Consider the following 21,666-nt stretch of genomic DNA (forward strand, 5'->3'; position numbering starts at 1 on the left):
TATCAATCTGAGGCCAGATTTCCAAAGAGCCTAGATGTACATGCAAGAGCAACATTTGCATGTGCACACAAGTACTACTGTGTAAACTCAGATAACTAGATTCCCAACTGTCCGACTTATAGTCAGAAATTTCCTGAGCAGTCTGTGGAGCAAGAGACAGATCCTGCTCCATTCACATTAATGGCAAAACCTGCACTAATTTCAGTGGTGCTGGATCAGCAATTAAGTAACCTTTAACTATGTATTTCTTAAATAAGTTGTCCTTTTTGGTTTTCTTGTTTGCATTCTGCTTGGGAGGCTGTCATAAATATAAAGGGAAGGATAAACACCTTTAAATCCCCCCTGGCCAGAGGAAAAACCCTTTCACCTGTAAACGGTTAAGAAGCTAAGATGACTCCTCATTGGTCATTTTGGTCAGATGCCGGCGAGGTTAAGGTACTTTCAAAACTGGCGGGGGCGAGAAACAAAGGTCTTGTCTGTCTGTGTGATGCTTTTGCTGGGAACAGATCAGGAATGCAGGTCAGAAATCCTGTAAAAAGTCAGTAAGCAGACTAGTTAGATATGCGTTAGATTCTGTTTTGTTTAAATGGCTGACAAAATAAGTTGTGCTGAATGGAATGTATATTTCTGTTTTTGTATCTTTTTGTAACTTAAGGTTTTGCCTAGAGGGATTCTCTATGTTTTGAATCGATTACCCTGTAAGATATTTGCCATCCTGATTTTACAGAGGTGATTCTTTTACTTTTTCTTTAATTAAAATTCTTGTTTTAAGAACCTGATTGCTTTTTCATTGTTCTTAAGATCCAAGGGTTTGGGTCTGTGTTCACCTATGCAAATTGGTGAGGATTTTTATCAAGACTTCCCCAGGAAAGGGGGTGTAGTGCTTGGGGGGATATTTTTGGGGGAAGATGTTTCCAAGGGGACACTTTCCCTGTTCTTTGTGTAACACTTTGGTGGTGGCAGCATTTAACCTAAGCTGGTAAGAATAAGCTTAGGGGGTCTTTCATGCAGGTCCCCACATCTGTACCCTAGAGTTCAGAGTGGGGAAGGAACCTTGACATGGTGGCAGAGCAGTGGGATTTATTTGAAATCAATTTGAGATTTTTTGGGCGGATCATTTTGAACCAGAAGGACAGGGGGGTCATTTTGAACCAGAGCACAGATTTTAAAAGGACTTTTTCCCCCCCCTTTTGGCTGCTTGGAAACAGGTTTTAAGCTGAAAGCAGTTAGTTTTTTTGTCTCTGCCTGGCGGGCAGAGCAGAGACAAAAGGGAGCTTGCTTTTGTGATCTGGAGTTTCTCTACCTAAAGGCAGGGTAGTTAACCTCCTGCAGGGAAATTCACAAATTCTTCACAGACCTGAAGTTTTTTTTTTTTTTTTTTTTTTTTAAAGCTAAGAGAAACTAGAGGGTTTTTCTGTCTATTTGCCTGGAGACAAAGGAGTTTTCTGTAGCCTGAGAATACTATCAGAGAACATAGGTATCAGGTTACAGCACAACCTATTTTTTTTTTGACAAGCCAAGTTTTTGTTTGGTTGGTTTGTTTTTATTTCTAACTCTCGGGTTTCAAGTTAGTTAAAAACAGAGAGGCAAACATGACAGAGCTCAAGGCAGAAACAGCCAAAGAGGCTGCCCACAGGAGAGCTATGGAGGCACAGGAAAAAGAAATGGATGCAAGGGAAAAAGAAATGGAGGAAAAGGAAAAAGAGAGGAAACATGCACTGGAGATGGAGAAGGCAAAGGCTAAGCGGAATGTACTGGATAACCCTAAACATCCTTCCCCAACAATCCACAAATGGGAGCGACTATGTCCACAGTATGATGAATCCAGTGACATTGCTGAATATTTTCTCACCTTTGAGAGACAGTGCACTCTCCATAAAATTCCTGAAGCTCACAAGATGACCACATTGGTCACAAAATTGACTGGAAGAGCTCTGGACATATTCAATAAGATGCCTACTGATGAAGCTTCTGACTATAATAAAGTTCAAGGATTTGGTTTTAAAGCAATTTCAAATTACATCTGACACGTACAGAGTAAAATTTTGAACCCTTAAGAGAAGGCCTGGACTAAGTAATGTGGCTTATCTAAACCAGATGAAGGATCTGTTAGATAAATGGGTCCAAGGAAGGGGTATCACTAGCTTTGACGGAATGTGTGATTTGAGGAGAGAGGAACAACACTGGTCACAGCTGGAGTCGATACCAGAAGGGACACCCTCAGACCACACTCTACTACTGGGGGCAGCCCAAGGCCCCAACTATACACCAAGGAATACTCCAGACACCTTATCATCCTGCCACACCGTTCTCCAGCAACCCACCTCGCCCCAGTGACCCGTCAGCTGGACAATGTTTTAAATGTAACGAACCGGGGCATATAAAGGCCAACTGCCCCAAGAACCCCAACAGATTACAGTTCATTGCACTGGAATCACATCAGAGGTCCTCAGACCCAGATACCTCTCAGATACCCTCAGAGCGGAGGGAAACTGTGAGCGTGGGCGGGAAGAAGGTCACCGCATGGAGGGACACCGGAGCACAACTGTTGGCTATCCATGCTTCCTTAGTGGACCCCAATTTAATCGGCCCAGAGATCCAAGTGACAATTCAACCCTTCAAGTCCAACTCTTTCAATTTTCCTACAGCCAAGTTGCCTGTCCAGTACAAGGGCTGGTCAGGAACATGGACTTTTGCAGTCTATGATGATTATCCCATCCCCATGTTGTTGGGGGAAGACTTGGCCAATCATGTGAAGCTAGCCAAGAGGGTGGGAATGGTCACCCGCAGCCAGGCTAAGCAAGCCATCACGCCTAGCTCTGTTACGGAAACTTATACCAGGACCCAGTCAGAGGTGATGGAATCGGACCCCATGCCAAGGTCAGCAACAGCAGTAGTGAATCCAGTCCCAGAGACCTAGACAGAGCCAGCCCCAGAACCAGCACCGGTGGAACAACCAGCACCTGAACCATTGCCAGCACTGAATCCAAAACTTGCAACCCCAACACCAGAGGGCCCCACCGAACCTGAACCGGCAGCAGTCGATAACCCTACACAAGAGGCTCAGCTGGAGCCTGAACCCCAACATAGTGCACCAGCGGAGAGTGATTCACAGTCAACGGAAATAACTCCATCCCCTACATCGCTTCCAGAGGGACCAAGCCTAGGTCCACAATCCAATGAGGAACTGATGTCTCCAGCATCAAGGGAGCAGTTCCAGACTGAACAAGAAGCAGATGAAAGCCTCCAGAGAGCTTGGACAACAGTATGGAGCAACCCACCGCATCTCCGCTCTTTTAATCGATCCAGGTTTGTTGTAGAAAGAGGAAGGAAACTCTTTCTGGTGGACACCAGGAACACTGGCATCCTGAGAGACAGTTGGTAGTTCCATCTAAATACCGGGTAAAGCTCTTGAGCTTAGCCCACGATCATCCTAGTGGCCATGCTGGGGTGAATAGGACCAAAGATCGTTTGGGGAGGTCATTCCACTGGGAGGGAATGGGCAAGGATGTTTCTACCTATGTCCGGTCTTGTGAGGTATGCCAAAGAGTGGGAAAACCCCAAGACCAGGTGAAAGCCCCTCTCCTGCCACTCCCTATCATTGAAGTTCTATTTCAGCGAGTAGCTGTGGATATTCTGGGACCTTTTCCGAAAAAGACACCCAGAGGAGAGCAGAACATACTGACTTTCACGGATTTTGCCACCCGATGGCCAGAAGCAGTAGCTCTAAGCAACATCAGGGCTAAAAGTATGTGCCAGGCACTAGCAGACATTTTTGCCAGGTAGGTTGGCCCTCCGACATCCTCACAGATGCAGGAACTAATTTCCTGGCAGAAACTATGGAAAGCCTTTGGGAAGCTCATGGGGTAAATTACTTGGTTGCCACTCCTTACCACCATCAAACAAATGGCATGGTGGAGAAGTTTAATGGAACTTTGGGGGCCATGATACGTAAATGAGCACTCCAATGATTGGGACCTAGTGTTGCAGCAGTTGCTCTTTGCCTACAGAATTGTAGGCAAAGACCCTGGTTTAGGATTTTTTACCATTTGAACTTTTACATGGCCGCGAGGTTAAGGGGCCATTACAGTTGGTGAAGCAGCAATGGGAGGGGTTTACACCTTCTCCAGGAACTAACATTCTGAACTTTGTAACCAACCTACAAAACACCCTCGGAACCTCTTTAGCCCTTGCTAAAGAAAACCTACAGGATGCTCAAAAAGAGCAAAAAGCCTGGTATGATAAACATGCCAGAGAGCGTTCCTTCTAAGTAGGGGAACCAGGTCATGGTCTTAAAGGTGCTCCAGGCCCATAAAATGGAAGCGTCGTGGGGGAAGGGCCATTCACGGTCCAAGAGCGCCTGGGAGCTGTTAATTATCTCATAGCATTTCCCACCTCCAACCGAAAGCGTAAGGTGTACCATATTAATTCTCTAAAGCCCATTTATTCCAGAGAATTAAAGGTTTGTCAGTTTACAGACCAGAGAGGAGAGGATGCTGAGCGGTCTGAAGGTGTCTACTAAGAAGGGAAAAGTGCTGGTGGCGTGAAAGAGGTGAATCTCTCCATGACCCTTGGGCATATGCAGGGACAGCAGATTAAGGAGCTGTGCCCTAGCTACGCGCTGATGTTCTCAGCCACCCAGGACTGACTGAATGGGCATACCACTCCACTGACAAGTAATGCTCACCCAATTAAAGTCCAACCTTACCGGGTGTCTCCTCAAACTAAAACTGCTACAGAATGGGAGATCCAGGATATGCTATAGATGGGTGTAATCCGCCCTTCTGGCAGTGCATGGGCATCTCCAGTGGTTCTAGTTCCCAAACCAGATGGGGAGATATGTTTTTGCGTGGACTACCGTAAGCTAAATGCTGTAACTTGCCCAGACAACTATACAATGCCATGCACAGATGAACTATTAGAGAAACTGGGACGGGCCCAGTTCATCTCTACCTTGGACTTAACCAAGTGGTACAGGCAGGTACCGCTAGATGAATCCACCAAGGAAAGGTCAGCCTTCACACCCATGTCAGGCTGTATGAATTTAACGTACTCCCTTTCGGGCTGCAGAATGCACCCGCCACCTTCCAAAGACTTGTAGATGGTCTCCTAGCAGGATTGGGAGAATATGCAGTCGCCTACCATGATGATGTGGCCATATTTTCAGATTCCTGGGCAGAACACCTGGAACATCCACAAAAAGTCTTCGAGCGCATAAGGGGGACAGGAATAACTGTTTAGGCCTATTTGACACTTCTTAGCCTTAACAGAGTGACTTACCTTGAATACCAGGTGGGTCAAGGAACTATCAACCCCCTACAGGCCAAAGTAGATGCTATCCAAAAGTGGCCTGTCCCAAAGTCAAAGAAACAGGTCCAATCCTTCTTAGACTTGGCCACATATTACAGGCAATTTGTACCACAATACAGTCAAATCGCCACCCCACTGACAGACCTAACCAAAAAGAAACAGCCAAATGCCGTTCAGTGGACCGAAGAGTGTCAAAAGGCCTTTAACCCACGAGGCAAGATGCTTCCAGTCTAAATAGCTGGTTGTTAAGGGCCCATTCATGGTAATGGGAAAATAAGCCTTAGGAGAAGCTTATCCCCTACCTGGTGAGCCTTCCTGTGGATGTTTCGGCCAGCCTGTAAGTAGTGGCTGCTATAACTCTGCAAAGACATGTGACCAGACCACATGTCTCTGGACTCCATTTTGGGGGCCTGTATTTTTCCACAAACAGGCTGGGAACTGTTTTTGGAACAAAGACTTCCCGTTCCCGCCATATGCTAAAGCTGTATAAGGTGAGGGTGACATCTGTTGTCCTTCATTCTCCCACGTAACTACATGTGAAATACAGATACACAGTCAATACTGATAACTTCAGATACAAAAATGATACATGCATATGAATAGGATAATCATATTCAGCAAGTAACTTTTCCAATGACACCTTACAAGCCCCACCTTGTACAAAATGTATCATAATTCTCCCATAATCATATCATAATATCACTATGAAAAATATGGGGTGCAGTGCCACATGGTGTTTATAAATGCAGCATGTGGATGCCTCAGTGGGAGATGACTTAGCAGACTCTTGCATTAAGACCTTTTGCTGTATCACGAATGTATTTTGAAGAAGTTCCATAATTCACAGGCTTTTTCAACAGTTTCTTTGGGTAATTCTTTTTCCATTAAAAGAATCAAAGCTATTACATTTTATTTTCAGACAGAGAGAGAGAGAGAGAGGCCCAAGTCTATGATGGGAACATAGGATATTGAACATATTGATCCTGTATAGTGATTCCTATCTGTCAATGTCTAGTAGCAGATGATTCAGAAAATGCAACCTTCCTCTAAGTCCCCCCCCCGCCAATAAAGTAAAGTGTGCAGTAACATCTGTGCAGAAGTTTAGCGTAAATAGCAATCGGTTCCACCTTGCGCTTTGCTGTGACGTTCATTTTCCACACCTGAAGAAGAGCTCAGCATGGCTGGAAAGCTTGTCTCTCTCACCAACAAAAGTTGGTCCAATAAAAAATATTACCTCACCCACCTTGTCTTTCTAATATCCTGGGACCGACATGGCTACAGCAACACTGCATTTTTACGGATTGTCCATATTCAAGTTACGAAGCTGCATATCAAACATTTAAAGCCCAATAACTTTTTAAAATAAAAACTAACTCTAGGGAAGCAAGCTAAGATTGGGCTAAAAGCCAGCACGGAGGTGATGGCAAAATGCTTTTTCCTGGTGAGTGTGTAACATGCTTTGGCTGGGCATTCTTGTACTTCCAAATGCAGAGGAAGTGGAAAAGTGCTTTTAGAGGAGAGTTAGTCAAATAATGCTTGTCAGACAAAAATGTGGTAGTTTTTTTTCTGTTTTGGTTTGCGAACCATTTGTGAGCCTGCTAATGTTTTTGGTACTCATAACTATTTCAGCTCACTAATTCTCCCCTTAACCTCCGCTACCCTCGACACAGACCCACATGGTGGTGGAGCTGTGGCTGGACTGGGTTTGCTGGGGCTTTCCTTGTAGAGATGCCCTCCAGACCAATCACACCATCTAGCTCTGAAGAGCCCTCTTATTGGTCACAAGGGAGGGAGGGAGCTGCAGCCTCATGCACACACTTAGGCTCGGCTCAGGGAGGGAACAAAGGGTCATTCAGACTCTTTGCTACTGCAGAAAGTTTTTTCCTTTACACCTGCCTGTGCACAGGCAGCCAGGGATTAGGCCAAGCAGTTGGTTCTCTTCCTTGGAAAATTATATTGGCTTATAATTGCTCTTTGTTGTTGTGATGCTAACTATTGTTTCCTTTACTCTTCAAGCTAAGCCAGAATTGCGTTCAGGTTGAAGATCTTCCAACACCATTTCACAACTTTGGGGGTAGATGTAACCTTTGCAGCAGCAGCAGCAAGGTAAATTTATTCAGCTGTTTGCACAGGCATGGCAAGTAGGGAGGGGTATGTATTTCCCACAGCTGGGATCCATGTGTAGCTGGAACTGAAAGGCTCACAGACTGAGACTTCCTGGTGTCTGTTCCAGCAGTGGCTCTAACTCTCTTTGGTAGGAGTGAAGTGTGGCTTGGTGAAAGCCACATAGAATCATAGAATATCAGGGTTGGAAGGGACCTCAGGAGATCATCTAGTCCAACCCCCTGCTCAAAGCAGGACCAATTCCCAATTTTTGCCCCAGATCGCCCCCTCAAGGATTGAACTCACAACCCTGGGTTTAGCAAGCCAATGCTCAAACCACTGAGCTATCCCTCTGTCTAGGGCTAGATGGGCCTGATGGTATCTCTAGCCAGGTAGCCATTTTGACTTTGGGGTCTGTCAATCAGGACAAAGGGGTGGTTCATGCTTAGGCTGATTAGCTACAACCACATTTTGCTGCAAGCCTATGTTCATGTCCCTCCTTAATTTGTTTACATTCACATGTGTTTGTTTAAAAAAAGGTGTGGCCATTATGCCATAAATCAGGGGTAGGCAAACTTTTTAGCCCAAGGGCCACATCTGGGTATGGAAATTGTATGGCGGGCCATGAATGCTCACAAAATTGGGGGTTGGGGTTTGGGCTCTGGCTGGGGGTTCAGGCTCTGGGGTGGGGCCAGAAATGAGGAGTTCAGGGTTTGGGAGGGGGCTCCAGGCTGTGGCGGGGGTTGGAGTTGGGAGGGGGTGAGGGCTCCAGCGGGGGGTGTGGGCTCTGGGGTGGGACTGGGGATGAGAGGTTATGGGTACCAGAGGGTGCTCCAGGCTGGGACCAAGGGGCTCAGCTGGCCTGAGGGGGATCAGGGCTGGTGCAGGAGGCTGGGGAGCAGGAGAGCGTCTGGGTGCAGGCTCTGGGTGGCACGGCCAGGCAGCTCTGCACGCTGCCCTGTCTGCAGGCACCGCCCCTGCAGCTCCCATTGGCCTTGGTTCCCGGCCAGTGAGAGATGTGGAGGCAGCGTGCGGAACCCCCTGGCTGCCCCTACACACAGGACTGAATATTCTGGGGGAAGGATAATCTTCCACTGCTATGACAAAGCACAAAAATTACATCATAATTATACAATCATTATGTCAACTGGAATAAAATAAAAAGTCCTCTCTTAAAATACGTTTTCCCTAGTGTAATCCATATATATATGTACAAATCATGAATGAAATGGTTAACAACAAAAAGTACAAATCTCAGCCTTTGACTTCCTTCACATAAACCTAAATGAAAGGATTTTATTTTTATTTTTTTTTGACAAATGGCTAGATGTAGGGACCCTGTTCCTGCTTGCTTTTACTCACATGATTAACATTCCACCCCCCTCCCCATTCAAGTCAACCAGATCATGTGAGATGTTGAGTACTGTCATGTATGATTCCAGGAAACTCACAGGAGACTTGCAGCATCCTGATTCACAGAATGCCAGGGGCTTCATTTTCAGAGTTACTGAGACCCTCACATTGACTTCCATTCTAACTGTGGGTGCTCAGGCCCTGCAGAAATCCAAGAAGGGTTCAGCCCACTATGTGTGGTTTTGTTTGTTTGTTTGGATAAACAGCTAACAAGAAAGAAAGTGCTTGTGGCATAAGTAGAAAATTTCTACCTTGGAATATTCTGATCACGTAAACTGCGTGGGAATCCATCTTGGCAACACTTCTTTACTTTGGTATATGATTTATCGTCATCATAGCACTTTTGCATATTCAGGAATACATTTACTTGCTTGCTGATGTCCGAGTTGAAATTTCAGCAGTAATTAAATTTGCCTGAAGCACAGTCATGAAGATCTAAGTTTATCACAAGCTTACTTCTTCTTATACTGCAAATGCCATAATGAAACACAAGCCCTATCATGTTGATTTTTAAAATGTTTGTGAACTTAGCAGACCTTTGATCCTGGGATCATGAATCCCTTTACTGATTCCATGTTTGCCCTGAAATAAAGACAATTCTAATTTTTTCTTTAAACAAGGCTGTCATACAGGCGTGAATGCCATGGAAACCTGCAACAGTGAGATAAAGCCCTTTTAAAAGGAACAACAACATGTTTTGGCGGTGAGGAAGTAGTTTGTCTGCTCCTAGCAGCAGCAATATAGAGGGAGAAAGTAAATGGGTTTGGAGGAAAGAAGAATGGAGGGGAAGGATGGTAATTTTCTTTGGGTTTTTGGTGCTCAGATGTCTGCACCCTTTTGAGTTTCGCTCAGAGTTTTGCATTCAGATGAACCCAAACACTTAGGTTGAAATCCTGGCCCCACTGAAGTTAATAGCAAAACTTCCATAGACTTCAATGGGGACAGGATTTCACCTTAAACGTAAACAGTGCCAAGTATTGAGCTTTGAACAGCTTTCATTTCAAACCATAAATTGTTTACTTAAGCCCAGCTGTGGCCAATTCTGAGCCAAACTTCAATAAACATGGGCTAAATTTAGTAAGAAATCCAGAATCCAACAGAGTTATATTCTGCAGACTTGCATCAGTTTTAATGTTTATAGTACTGGGGTCGGAAACCGTAAGTATCATGGGCACTTACATTGTCCCTTTACTGTAGTATCTGTGCACCTCCCAATCTATTAGGGGTGCTGCAAGAATACACAAATGTGAGATGGGAAGTGCTATTATCCCCATGTTACAGATGGGGAGCTGAGGAAGAGAGTGACTCAGGGTTTTTTCTTCACGATGGGCTAAATTGGTGTTGCTGTAATCAATGCAGCAGTGTTGATTTAGCGGGTCTGGTGTAGATGTGATAAGTCGATGGGAGAGCGTCTCCCACCAACATAGCGTGGTGTAGACACCACTGTAAGTTGATTTAAGCTACATTGACCTCAGTTAAGTAACTTACATAACTTAACTATCATAACTTAGATTCCACTAACAAGGTAAGTCAGACAAGGCCTTACTCAAGATCATACAGGAAGTCTGTAGGAGACCAAGGAATTGAACCTGGGTCTTCTGAGTCCCTGGAACATCCCTAACCACCTGATCATCCTTCCTGTCTCTGAAACTCCCATTAGTAATTGTTAGCCTGCAAATAAACAGGAGCTAAAATGTGTAACATTAAAACACACAATGATTTGGGTATCTCAGAACAAGAATTAATTAAAAAAACTTAAGAGCATTACTTACTATTCTTCCCTGTGTCAATTTTGATATAATACCATGCTGGGCATTATAAGACACTGCTGTTGGAGGTAGCATCATCTTGATGAGCTGGTCAGCAAAGATGAGTGATTAGCTATGGGGTACTAAGCCTAGCGTCCTGGCTACAACCCACTAATATTGTAATTTCATCTAGCTACCTAAGTTCCTCCTGTGGTTTCAATGGGTATTGTCTGAAAATCCTGCAGTGTGTTTTACTGTGCATTGCTGAACAGCTGCCGCTTTCTACTCTAGAAGTTGATGAAATGATCCCTGTCCACAACTTTTACATTAGGGCCTGAACCACCTCCTGCTGCTGCTCTTTATTTGTTAATAGTAGTGCCTAGAGGTCCCAACTAGGCCAGAAACCCGTTGCACTAGGTGCTGTGTGAACATATAGTAAAACACAATCCCTGCCCTTACAATTTTAAAGGAAAAAAGGCCCTGATTCAGGTAAGTTCTTAAGCATGTGCTTAAGTCCATCCTATTTAGCACACCACTTAAGCATGTGTGCTTAACTTTAAATGTATGCTTAAGCCCCAGTGACTTCAGTCAATTCAGTGCTGTTTTTAGTAGGGATGTTTTCCTGAACTGGACTGAGATGAGTAACTCAAGTCAGTAGGACTACTCCCAGGAGTAGTTTCATAGATTCTAAGGCTAGAAGGTGTTAGGGGAGACGTTGGCAGAGCAGCAAAATGCCCAGGCCACCGCCAGTAACTGGAATACCAATTGCCATACTTATTGCCCAAAGCAGCTACGCTAGTAGGCTTTTGTAGCAGCCTTAGCATAACTAGGCAGGCCAGGAGGGGAAGGGGATGTTCACCAGAAGTGACCATGACCCTGCTACCTTCCTTGTCAAAGCTTTCTATGAAACTGCTGAAGTCTGTCTTTTTTTAAAAAACAAAACAAAACAAAACAAAAAAGCAAGAAGTCTAGCTATATCTTTGGACTGTTGTGTGGAAGCACAGCTGCAGGACCAATGGTTTTAAAAGTGCTTGCTTAATGTTTTTCCTTTGATTGACATGTTGATGTAATTGTAGCAGTTACTAAAAGGGGTAGATAAGTCTGAATAATTTGGATTTGACCTTCTGGACATCTCTTGGAATCCCCAGTGACAGGTGGATAGCTGACCACTTGAACCCCTCGAACACTCAAGACCCCTCCAGACCACGGGTAACTAGTGGTTGGGGTGCTCTAACCTTTTGCATATCTGTGTGTGCTTGAGAGCTAATAAAATAATAACTTTGGATGAAAGCTCTTTAGGTTTATGCCAATCTTTAATCAGATGGATGTGCTTTGTCTCTCTTTGATTGTTCCTAACACTGTCTCACAAAGAGTATAGTTACCTTGAACTTAGGGTTGAGAGAACCCTGGGTAACAAAGGGACCATTGTGATCATCTAGTCTGACCTTCTGTATAAGACACCACTGAACTTCCTTTAAATTAATTAGTCTTTGAACTAGAGCATACCTTTTGGAAAAAAAAAATGTAAACTTGATTAAAAATTTTCTAGTGAAGGAGAATCTACCATTACCTTTGGTAAATTGTTCCAGTAATTAATTACCCTTACTGTTGAAAAAAATTATGCCTTATTTCCCATCTGAATTTGTCTAACTTAACCTTCCATACATTGGATCTCATTATACCTTTGTCTGCTAGACTGAAGAGTCCATTATCAAATATTTGTTCTCCATGTAGGTAGGTAGAATGTGATCAAGTCACTCCTTAAAATTCTCTTTAAGTGAAACAGATTGAGCTTCTTGAATCTACTATAAGACATATTTTCCAACCCTTTAATCATTCTCATGGCTCTTCCAGACCCTTCCCCTATTTATCAACGTACTTTTTGAAGTAAGGTTTTCTCAGGTGCTTGCTGGATCAGGCACTGTGGCGTGTGTATGTGGGTTTTTTTTTTTTTTAAAAGTGGTTTCAGATGAAAGGTGCTACACTATATAAATGTACAGTAATTATAATGATTCCTCCCCCCCCCACTATTAACAGATTAACAAGACGACAACAGAATGGAGAATAAAGAGAAAAGCAATGGTGAGATTAAAGAAAAACAGCCAGCGAAAAAGAAAGCGGTGAGTTCTTTTTTTTCCCCCCCCACCTCTGCCTCCTAAATCTTTTATCAAGACAAACATTCACTTTGGGAGTAAAGATACAGAAGATAATTGACAACGAGCAGACTACTATCACTAATGCTCAGATATGTAAAGGTATTTAGGCATTGCAGCACTCAGAGTTGCAATATTTAATTATTTAGGCACCTAAATCTCATTTTTAGAAAGGGATTTACGCATTTAAGAGCCAAAATCCCATTGCCAGTCTGTTTTAAGAGCCTAAATTCCTTTCTGATCATGAGATTTAAGCTCCTAAATAATTTAGGCATTGAAATGGTGAGTGCAGAAGTGCCTAAATATCTTTACAAATCTGGGCCTAATTGCTTTACGATTTCTTTGAGGTGGAAGAAGAGTCCTGTGGTTCAGGCACAGTCATGGGATTTATGGGACTGGGGTATCTTTCACCCTTTGTTGGTCTTATCTATTCAGACTGTAAGCTTTCTGGGATGGGGACTTCTCTTACTGTGTATCTGCACAGTGTCTAGCACACCGAGACCCTGAGGTCTGAGCTGCTACCATTATACAGATTTTGGAACAAATACTGCTTGGGGCAAACTAAATGTTTTAGGAGGTTTGAAGGAGAGGTGCTGATAGGACCCCTCCTGTGGAAACCCCTCAGTTTTGCTCCTCCCCTTGCTGTGCCATAGCTTGTTTGTCAACTTTCTAGAAATGTTGCATAACCCTTTTCTCACAGCAAGAAGGGAGCAAGCTAAGTTGTCCTTGAGTAGGAGAGCTGGGGAGTTGTGTGAGGGAATGATGATTTGATGGCCATACGTTAAGGTGGATGGCCGAGTATTTTGTTTGGTTGCTTCTGGCCTATAATAAATGATAAGAGGCCAAAAGTGTTTAGTGTGTCCAGGCAAGGCTTGTGACAGTGTGTATGAATTTTTGTACAGGTGCAGTTGCCCTGAAATTGTTTTTCCCCCTCCGTGGTCCACCAAGGGCACCCACTTAAAGGTTTCTAGCTCCCAGCTATGACCTGTCCTGCACAGAGACCCATGTCACTCCCTCCTGACCAAGGTTTTAAGGCTGCACAGCAATCTGGATTTATATTGTGATATCCCCAACAAGCCAGGCTGCCTAAACAGAACAGCGTCTGCTCTTTGCTTTCTCTCCAAAGGCTATGACCAGTGTATTTTCCATAGTTATAAGTTACCACACAGCTCCTTCTAAGCAAGTGTAATGCCCACAGACCACAGTTCTCAGCGGGCGGGATTGAACCTGGGACCTCTGGAGCTTAGTGCATGAGCCTCTACCACCTGAGCTAAAAGTCAACTGACTCATAGCTAAGGCTGTAGAGCAGACTCATTTTATTTCTCCAAGTGGTCTCCGTGCCACTAGATGGAACAGAACACCACACCCAGAAGGTGTGTGGGTAACACAAACACTCTTTTATTCTTAAAGTAAAAGCGTTAGAGAAAACTTACTAAAACAATCAGAATTCCTATACAAACGCTAAAAAGCTTACCACAGGTCAACCCCAACCGCAACCAAGGGCTCTAGATTTGTTTTAGTCCTTAAAAACCCACTGCTGGCTTTTCTCTGTGGTTAGAAGTTCAGATCCATCTTAGATGCAGAACCAGAACAAAAGAAAGAACATCAGTTGTTTCTTTATACAGTTCAGGTCTTTGATTTTGACCTTCTGTAACAGGGAATCAGCGGACAATAACCTGCTCCTTGGAGTAGCTTCAAACATTTCCCCCCCCCCCATAACTGGAATGGATTAATTTTCATTAACCTCTACCTAGGGATTCCCCAGGAAATCCACTTAAAATTTATTGTCCCCGAAGTCCATACTTGTCTGGCATACTTTCAATATAGTCTTTTTGAACGCCTGGGTCTTACAACTGATGTATCTCCCAGCCCCTGCCCAGAGATGTAATATACAATCCTGGCTCATGATTATACATAAACTTATACAATAAGGTCTTTCAGAAACATTGCAGGAAATTTCCCTGTGTCTCACACACATTCCAAAGTTGAAGAGTGTACATCTGGCTGGGACAAGGGGATTGGGGCAGGAGGAAGCAGTGTTTAAATGAGAAATACATATAGGGTGGGTGGGTGTCAGATTGCACCAGCACTGATGTTTTTGCAAGTAAGAATGTAAAACTTGTGAATAAAATGAACCAGAAAAGAATATCAGGGTATTTGCTTACTTCTTTCTATCCTAAAAATGAATTCTCCTACTCCAGAGGCCAGATTCTCCACTGATTTGAATCTTGCATCATCACTAACCCCTGTGCAAAGCAAATGTAATACGTTATAAATAATGACAACAATTACACTCAGGTATCAATGAGTACACAAGGTACACGTCAATGGAAAAATCAAATCCCACAAGCCACTTCTTGGACTGTTCTGAAACCAGGACACATCAAAACTTTCCACATTATAGCTCCTTTCACATTCACAATACTTTGCCACAACAAACTAGGCATTTTTGTTAGTTATGAAATGAACGACTGCAGGTGTATAGTCTGTCACAAGTGGAATCAGTACAGATTTATGGAATAATAAGTGCACGTGGTTGGGAACCATTCCAAAAAATACTTTTCATTATTGCCAAGGGAACATTATTGTTGACTAGAAGGTGACATTCATAAAACTCTTCCAAATTCATAATCCACTGGTTTAAGGTGGACACATTAAAAAAGCAGTTCTGACTTGAGTTTTTCCCTGCTCACATGTCTAACTACTATCTGTTATATAATACTAATGTAGGTGTGTCATGTCTGTTTGCTCAAAGCCTTGTGAAAACATTTAATTGCGGCATAGTTAAGGTCTCAAAATTCTCGGTACAACTGAAGCTTGTTCCATGTCACTCTTTCTGTGACCTGCCAACTGAAAATTTAATGCACTGGATGAAAGCCCGTGGGCCTTAGTTGGGCAGAACTCCCATTGCATTCTAACAGGCATCTTTCCAAAGTAAGAACAGTGTATGGACAGCAGGATTGCACCCAGTGAATGTACTTCACACAATCTGGTGCACCACATCAATAGTATCAGATTATATTGTTTCAAAACAGTTAATTGTTAGTTTAGATGGGCTGGAACGTTTGGATTTTAACTAAAGCACTTGTAAACTTCTAACAAAACTGACTGTTCAACAATGGTCGTTTCTTCGTATGTGGATAGTCTTGTAATCTGCAAATCCCTGCTAGGGGGACATGCTGATTTGATATTTAAGAACTAAAAAAGATGGACATGCAATTTCATGGCTAATTTGCATATACCACCATGTTTAAAATGACCACTGAGCCAAAGGTGCATGCAGTCAATTGACAGGCACATGCAATCATGGTAGCTGTGCACCACAGAATGGCAGAAATGTAGGGCTCAGGAAGTCATTGACTCCATTCTCCCCCGCTGTTGAGGCAGGATTAAGCGTACCTGGACCATCCCTGCCAGATGTTTGTCTAACCTTAAAAACGTTCAACGACAGTGATTCCTCAATCTCTCTAGGTAACCAATTCCAGTATTTAACTATTTTCATAGTTAGAAAGCTTTCCCCAGTATCTTGCTTACATCTGGCTAAAGTTAAATAATTTTGTTGTATTATAAATCAAAATCGAGTATGTTCCGATCTCAAAGTGTGATGCCAATAAAAAAAAAAAAACAGCTAAAATATATCCTTAAAGGTCCACAGAGTAACTGCACCAAGTTTCTATGTTACAGAAGGAAAGACACTTACTGCTATATGGTGGTACAATATCGCCCTACAAATCTGACCTCTGTAATTCCTCAATAAGACCTCTTGACAATTACAGAGCACCATACAAGTACCAAACATCAGGGGTTATGTGTCTCTTAGAGGTGAAATTGTTCTTAATTACTGCAGTGACTCTGGGGACAACAGAAATGGAGCAACTGAGGAGTAGGGGCAGAGTGTAGTCATACTAGGCAGGTCACACAGAATCACAGGACTGGAAGGGGCCCCTAGAGGTCACCCAGTCCAGTCCCCTGCACTCAAGGCAGGCCAGCGGATTACATGTTTTGGCATGGGATAACATTGTTCCTATTCTGTATGGATAACAAAGGACAACTGCAGGGACTGTCATTCTCACCCAGAACAACCGGTACAGAGTAGTGGGCTAGAATAGATAAGCACCGCTTCCGCGGCCCACCCCATCAGACTGTTTCATGCAGTGCAGAGCGCAGACAACGGCGAGAACTGAACGAGCTGATTTCCCCGAGGTATTGTATTTCCCCTTGATTGCTCCTAGATCCGCACTGGCGCTGGGAGACACCGACGTGCCCCCGACTCCAATGCACCTTCCCAGGGGAACGTCATCTGCAGGGGTCATCTGTAGCTGAAAAAAAAAAAAAAAAATCACGCAGAACAGCGCGAGTCACGCCCCCAGGTAGCAGGTCCCCCACATCCGCCCCTGCGGCTGCTGCCCCGGCGCAGGGAGACCCGTGACACACCCCTGTCCCCAGGGCGGCGCCACCCACACCAGCCTCTACCGCACCGTTTGCAGGAACGCGGCGCTGGCGGAGCCCCGCAAACGTGCGCTGGGGTTGCAACCCGTGCAAGCGGCTGACAGCGCCACGCACTGAACTCACCCCGGCTCCCGCAGGGGCCTCCTCCCCGCTGCCGGATTGCAGCGTGATAACCCCGGGCTGCCCGCCCCCGCCGCCCTCCGCGCGTTTCCTCTCCCCGCTGTCCTCCGGCAGCCGCCCTCAAGATGTCTGCAGGGCTGCTCCGGCCCGCCCGCTGCACGTGGGCACGGACTGGCTGGCTCGCCTCGCGGGCAGCCGGGCTAAGGCGGCGCCACGGGCCCAAAGCCTCCCCCGAAAACGGCCGGTGCAACGCCCCCAGCACCGGCTGCAGAGAGGAAAACGTAAGTGGCGCCACGTGGCTGCTAACGGTAATTTCGGCCGGCTCTGGAAAATGAAACCAGAGCGAGTCCGGCTCGCCCCCGGGCGCTGCGTTTGCACAGAGACAGAGCGCGCTGCGTTTCTCAATGTGCGGCTCGGCAGAGCGACCCTGGGGAAAGCGCGCAGAGCTCGGCGCGCGCTTTGCCCAGTTCCCCCGGGCGCTTTGCCCACCGTGCGCAAGGACCGGCCGCCTGCGGACAGACAGCTGGGCGAAGGCGGCCCCCCCCTCACCCGGAAATGGCCAATGTAGTGCCCCTGCTACAAAGGACCAGCCGGAGGGGGAACAAGGTGAGTAGCGCCACGGGGCTGCTTAACGGTAATTTGTGCTGGGCTGGGAGCATGAAACGATCCAGCCTCACCCCGAGGAGCTGCGCCCTGCATTTCAGTTTCGTGGCTCACCTAAGTAGTTCAGTGGAAAGACCAGACATGGCGTAGGATTTTCACGGACTTTCTCCGCCAACACCGTGCAAATCGTACTATGACCAGAGGGCAACCGGAGCAAAGTCTCTTGTGTATGAAAGGTTTCAGAGTAGCAGCCGTGTTAGTCTGTATTCGCAAAAAGAAAAGGAGTACTTGTGGCACCTTAGAGACTAACAAATTTATTAGAGCATAAGCTTTCGTGAGCTACAGCTCACTTCATCGGATGCATCCGATGAAGTGAGCTGTAGCTCACAAAAGCTTATGCTCTAATAAACTTGTTAGTCTCTAAGGTGCCACAAGTACTCCTTTTCTTTTTGTGTATGAAAGAAAGACAAAAATAAAGGGGGAGGGGCAAAAAGGGATTTTGGGGAGGGGGGGTTTCCATCTTGGTGGAACAAGTGAGTAGGGGGGCACAGTACTTGGCACAGGTAACGGAGAGTGGAGCAAAAAAACCCACCTTCGTCCTTTCTCTTTTAGGAAAGTTGTGGTGCTGCTGTTTTAGCAGAGAGACGCTGGCTGATGCACAGCTGTGAAACTGCTCAGCTAGAAATACTGCCATTAGCAGAGTAGAACGCAGAGGTACCTGGGGGAAGGGAGTGAACTGTTGTCACCATTAGTGAAGATAAGGAGAATGACCTTTACAGGTACAAGACAAAGACTGCTACTTCAGCAACTTTGGAATAGGCTTCAAAGGGAGGTTGTGGAATCCTAAGGCATGGCTACACTTGCAGATGTAGAGCGCTTTGAGTTAAATCAGCCTTCGTAGAGCGTAGCAGGGAAAGTGCTGCAAGCTGTCCACACTGGCGTGGCCACATTAGCAACGGCCACAGAGAGCAATGCATTGTGGTAGCTATCCCAGCATGTAAGTGGCTGCAACGTGCTTTTCAAATGGGGGGGTGGGGTGGAGTGGAGTGACAGGTCGTTTGTGGTGTGTGTGTGGGGGGGAGAGAGTGGGTTTTTGGGAGGCTAAGAGCACGTCAGCGTGCTGTCTTGTAAGTTCAGACAGCAGCAGACCCCTTCTCCTCTCCTGCCTCTCTCTCGTACATAACATTCCACGGTAATGGTTGCTTTGTCTTGGAGCAGATAAGCAGCCGGCTGTCAGAAACAGAGCTTTCAAAGGGCATGTCCGCATTCCTACAGTGAGTTTAAAACAACGAGAAGAGTGGCCACTTGACTTAAGGAGATTATGGGACATTTCCAGAGGTTGATCAGAGGGAAATAATGCAACTCCTTGTTCACGTTGATGCCCGGGCGTTTCAGCTAATGTGCAGCAATCATTAATCTTCTCATTGAGGTGGAGTACCAGGAGCGCTCTAGCTGTGGAGTCAGAGCGCTCTGTGTCCCTTGCCAGTGTGGACAGGTAGTGAGCTAGGGCTGCTTTAATGCGCTCTAACTCGCAAGTGTAGACATGCCCCTAGTCATTGGAGGTTTCTAAGAACAGGTTGGACAATCACCTATCGGGGTGGCCAGCCTGAGCCTGAAAAGGAGCCAGAATTTACTAATGTAGATTGCCAAGAGCCACAGTGATACGTCAGCAGCCCCCCACATCAGCTTCCCCCACCCTGCTCCCAGAGCCTCTCACCTACTGGCAGCCCTGCTGATCAGCACCTGCACCTCCTGATCAGCTGTTTCATGGTGTGCAGGAGGCTCGGGGGGGCGGGGGGAAGCAAGGGTGCTGTAGGCTTAAGGGAATGGGCGGGAAGGGGTGGAGTGGGGGCAGAGCCTGTGGCAGAGGCAGGGGTTGAGCAGTGAGCACCCCCCAGCACATTGGAAAGTTGGCGCCTGTTGCTCTAGCCCCAAAGTCGGTGCCTATACAAGGAGCCCCATATTCACTTCGGAAGAGCTGCATGTGGCTCCAGAGCCAGAGGTTGGCCTCCCCTGGTTTAAGTGAACTATAGCCTCTCTCAGCACAAGAGGCTGGACTAGATGACCTACATTTTATTTCTTCCTAAGATCACTTGTCTCATTGACAAGCCTATCGGCGCAAGAAAAGGACCAGAAGTGTGGATTTGGACTTTCTTCCTGTCCCAGATTCCGAAAAAGCAAACTAAACTGAGGAGTCAAGATGTAAATATGCTAGCTTGTGCAAAGAAATATGGGTCAAGATTTGAAAAAGTGACTTTATTTTTGGGTGTCTTGGCTTGAGTGTGCCATCTTGAGATACCTGAAAAGTTTTCAGAGTAGATGCTCAGCACTTCCTTAGAACTGGGCCCTTTTGAGGTGTCTCAAAAATCCAGGAACCTACATTAGTCACGTTTGAAAATCTAGACACCCTAAGTCACCCAGGTACTGTTGAAATATTATATTTTACAGCTTGCTGTTTAATTGTAATCTTAGAAATGGACTGTAACTCTGTATAACTAAAAGTTTGAATTGGGCTTTAAACAACAGGGCTGCAAATGTTGCAAATTCAAAATAAAAGACTGAATTTAAGAGTTGCACTCATTAGTGGATAAATCTTCTGTTAATTTCTCGACAAGAGAGACATGCTGTGAGGGAAAAAATATTTTTAAGATATGTAGGGGAGAGTATGACTCGTTGGCCATGCTGTTGAGAGTTTTGGTGTTAATGGGGACATTTGGTTACCTGAATTTTGAAAGGCTGGATTGTTCAGAAATCTTTGTTCTGAACTCACTTTTAAAACTTCACCTAAGGGAGCATCATCAGTGTGGTGCAGGCACAACTGTGCCTTGAATGGTGACCTCTGATTGATGCAAGGAAACTGATGTTATAAAGTGTGAAGCAAAGGAGTGTGTGAGGAGTGGTAGGTAATGTTATGCTGTTTACTTTCCCAGTGATCATCCAAGTGTGTTTGTAAGGAATAAGGGAAAGAACATTTAAAGTGCTTAGGATCCCGTCAGAATTAATATTTTTCTCAAAAGCATTTGTCTGATAAAGCTCTTATTTAATTCTGCTTTCTTCTCTGTCTTGCTCTCCTGAAATTTGAGTAAATCTGCACTAGTGGGAGTGGAGAGGCAGGTCACAAACAAAAGCAAAGCATGCTGCTTTAAAACTCTGGAGTAAGCAATTTTGAGTGTTGGGGAACTTCCTATAATGGGTAGTATGCTTAGAAGAGAGCTTGCATGGCACACAAAGGGTATGTCTACACTACAAAATTAGGTTGAATTTATAGAAGTTGGTTTTTTAGAAATCGTTTTTATATAGTGGATTGTGTGTCCCCACACAAAATGCTCTAAGTGCATTAAGTGCATTAACTCTGCGGAGTGCTTCCACAGTGCTGAGACTAGCGTCGACTTCCAGAGTCTTGAACTGTAGCTATCCCACAGTTCCCGCAGTCTCCGCCACCCATTGGAATTCTGGGTTGAGTCCCAATGCCTGATGGGGCAAAATACATTGTCACGGGTGGTTCTGGGTACATGTCGTCAGGCCTTTCCTCCCTCCCTCTGTGAAAGCAACAGCAGACAATCATTTCGCACCTTTTTTCCTGAGTTACCTGTGCAGAGGCCATACCATGGCAAGTATGGAGCCTGCTCAGCTCACTGTCACCGTATCTCTCGTGGGTGCCTGCAGACGCGGTACTGCATTGCTACACAACAGCAGCAACCCATTGCCTTGTGGCAGCAGACGGTGCAATAGGCCTGAAAATCATCGTCATCGTGTCAGAGATGCTC

At 45.3% G+C, this 21,666-nt stretch overlaps 1 protein-coding gene and 2 long non-coding RNA genes across 7 annotated transcripts in view; 2 read left to right on the forward strand and 1 right to left on the reverse strand.

Moving 5' to 3' along the window:
* The first annotated feature begins 498 nt into the window (after positions 1-498).
* Positions 499-13,736, forward strand: LOC122459696. Its single transcript, XR_006280544.1, has 3 exons — positions 499-538; positions 12,612-12,694; positions 13,630-13,736. It is a non-coding gene; the product is annotated as an uncharacterized LOC122459696 (long non-coding RNA).
* Positions 13,737-14,436: 700 nt separating this feature from the next.
* Positions 14,437-17,442, reverse strand: LOC122459695. The gene is made up of 2 exons (XR_006280543.1): positions 17,300-17,442; positions 14,437-17,046 (listed from the first exon to the last, which is right to left on the reverse strand). It is a non-coding gene; the product is annotated as an uncharacterized LOC122459695 (long non-coding RNA).
* The window catches only part of SLC2A9 (solute carrier family 2 member 9), a 181,732-nt gene continuing 177,487 nt past the window's right edge, over positions 17,422-21,666 (forward strand). For 3 of the 5 annotated variants that reach the window (XM_038399971.2, XM_043512420.1, XM_038399973.2), the window contains exon 1: positions 17,422-17,577. In XM_038399971.2, the coding sequence (XP_038255899.1) occupies positions 17,422-17,577 (156 nt within the window). Of the gene's footprint in view, positions 17,903-21,666 lie in introns of all 5 variants that reach the window. The other 2 variants (XM_038399972.2, XM_043512421.1) reach the window with 2 other exon arrangements.

The sequence above is a fragment of the Dermochelys coriacea genome, chromosome 4, assembly GCF_009764565.3.
Source record: "Dermochelys coriacea isolate rDerCor1 chromosome 4, rDerCor1.pri.v4, whole genome shotgun sequence".
NCBI lineage: Eukaryota > Metazoa > Chordata > Testudines > Dermochelyidae > Dermochelys > Dermochelys coriacea.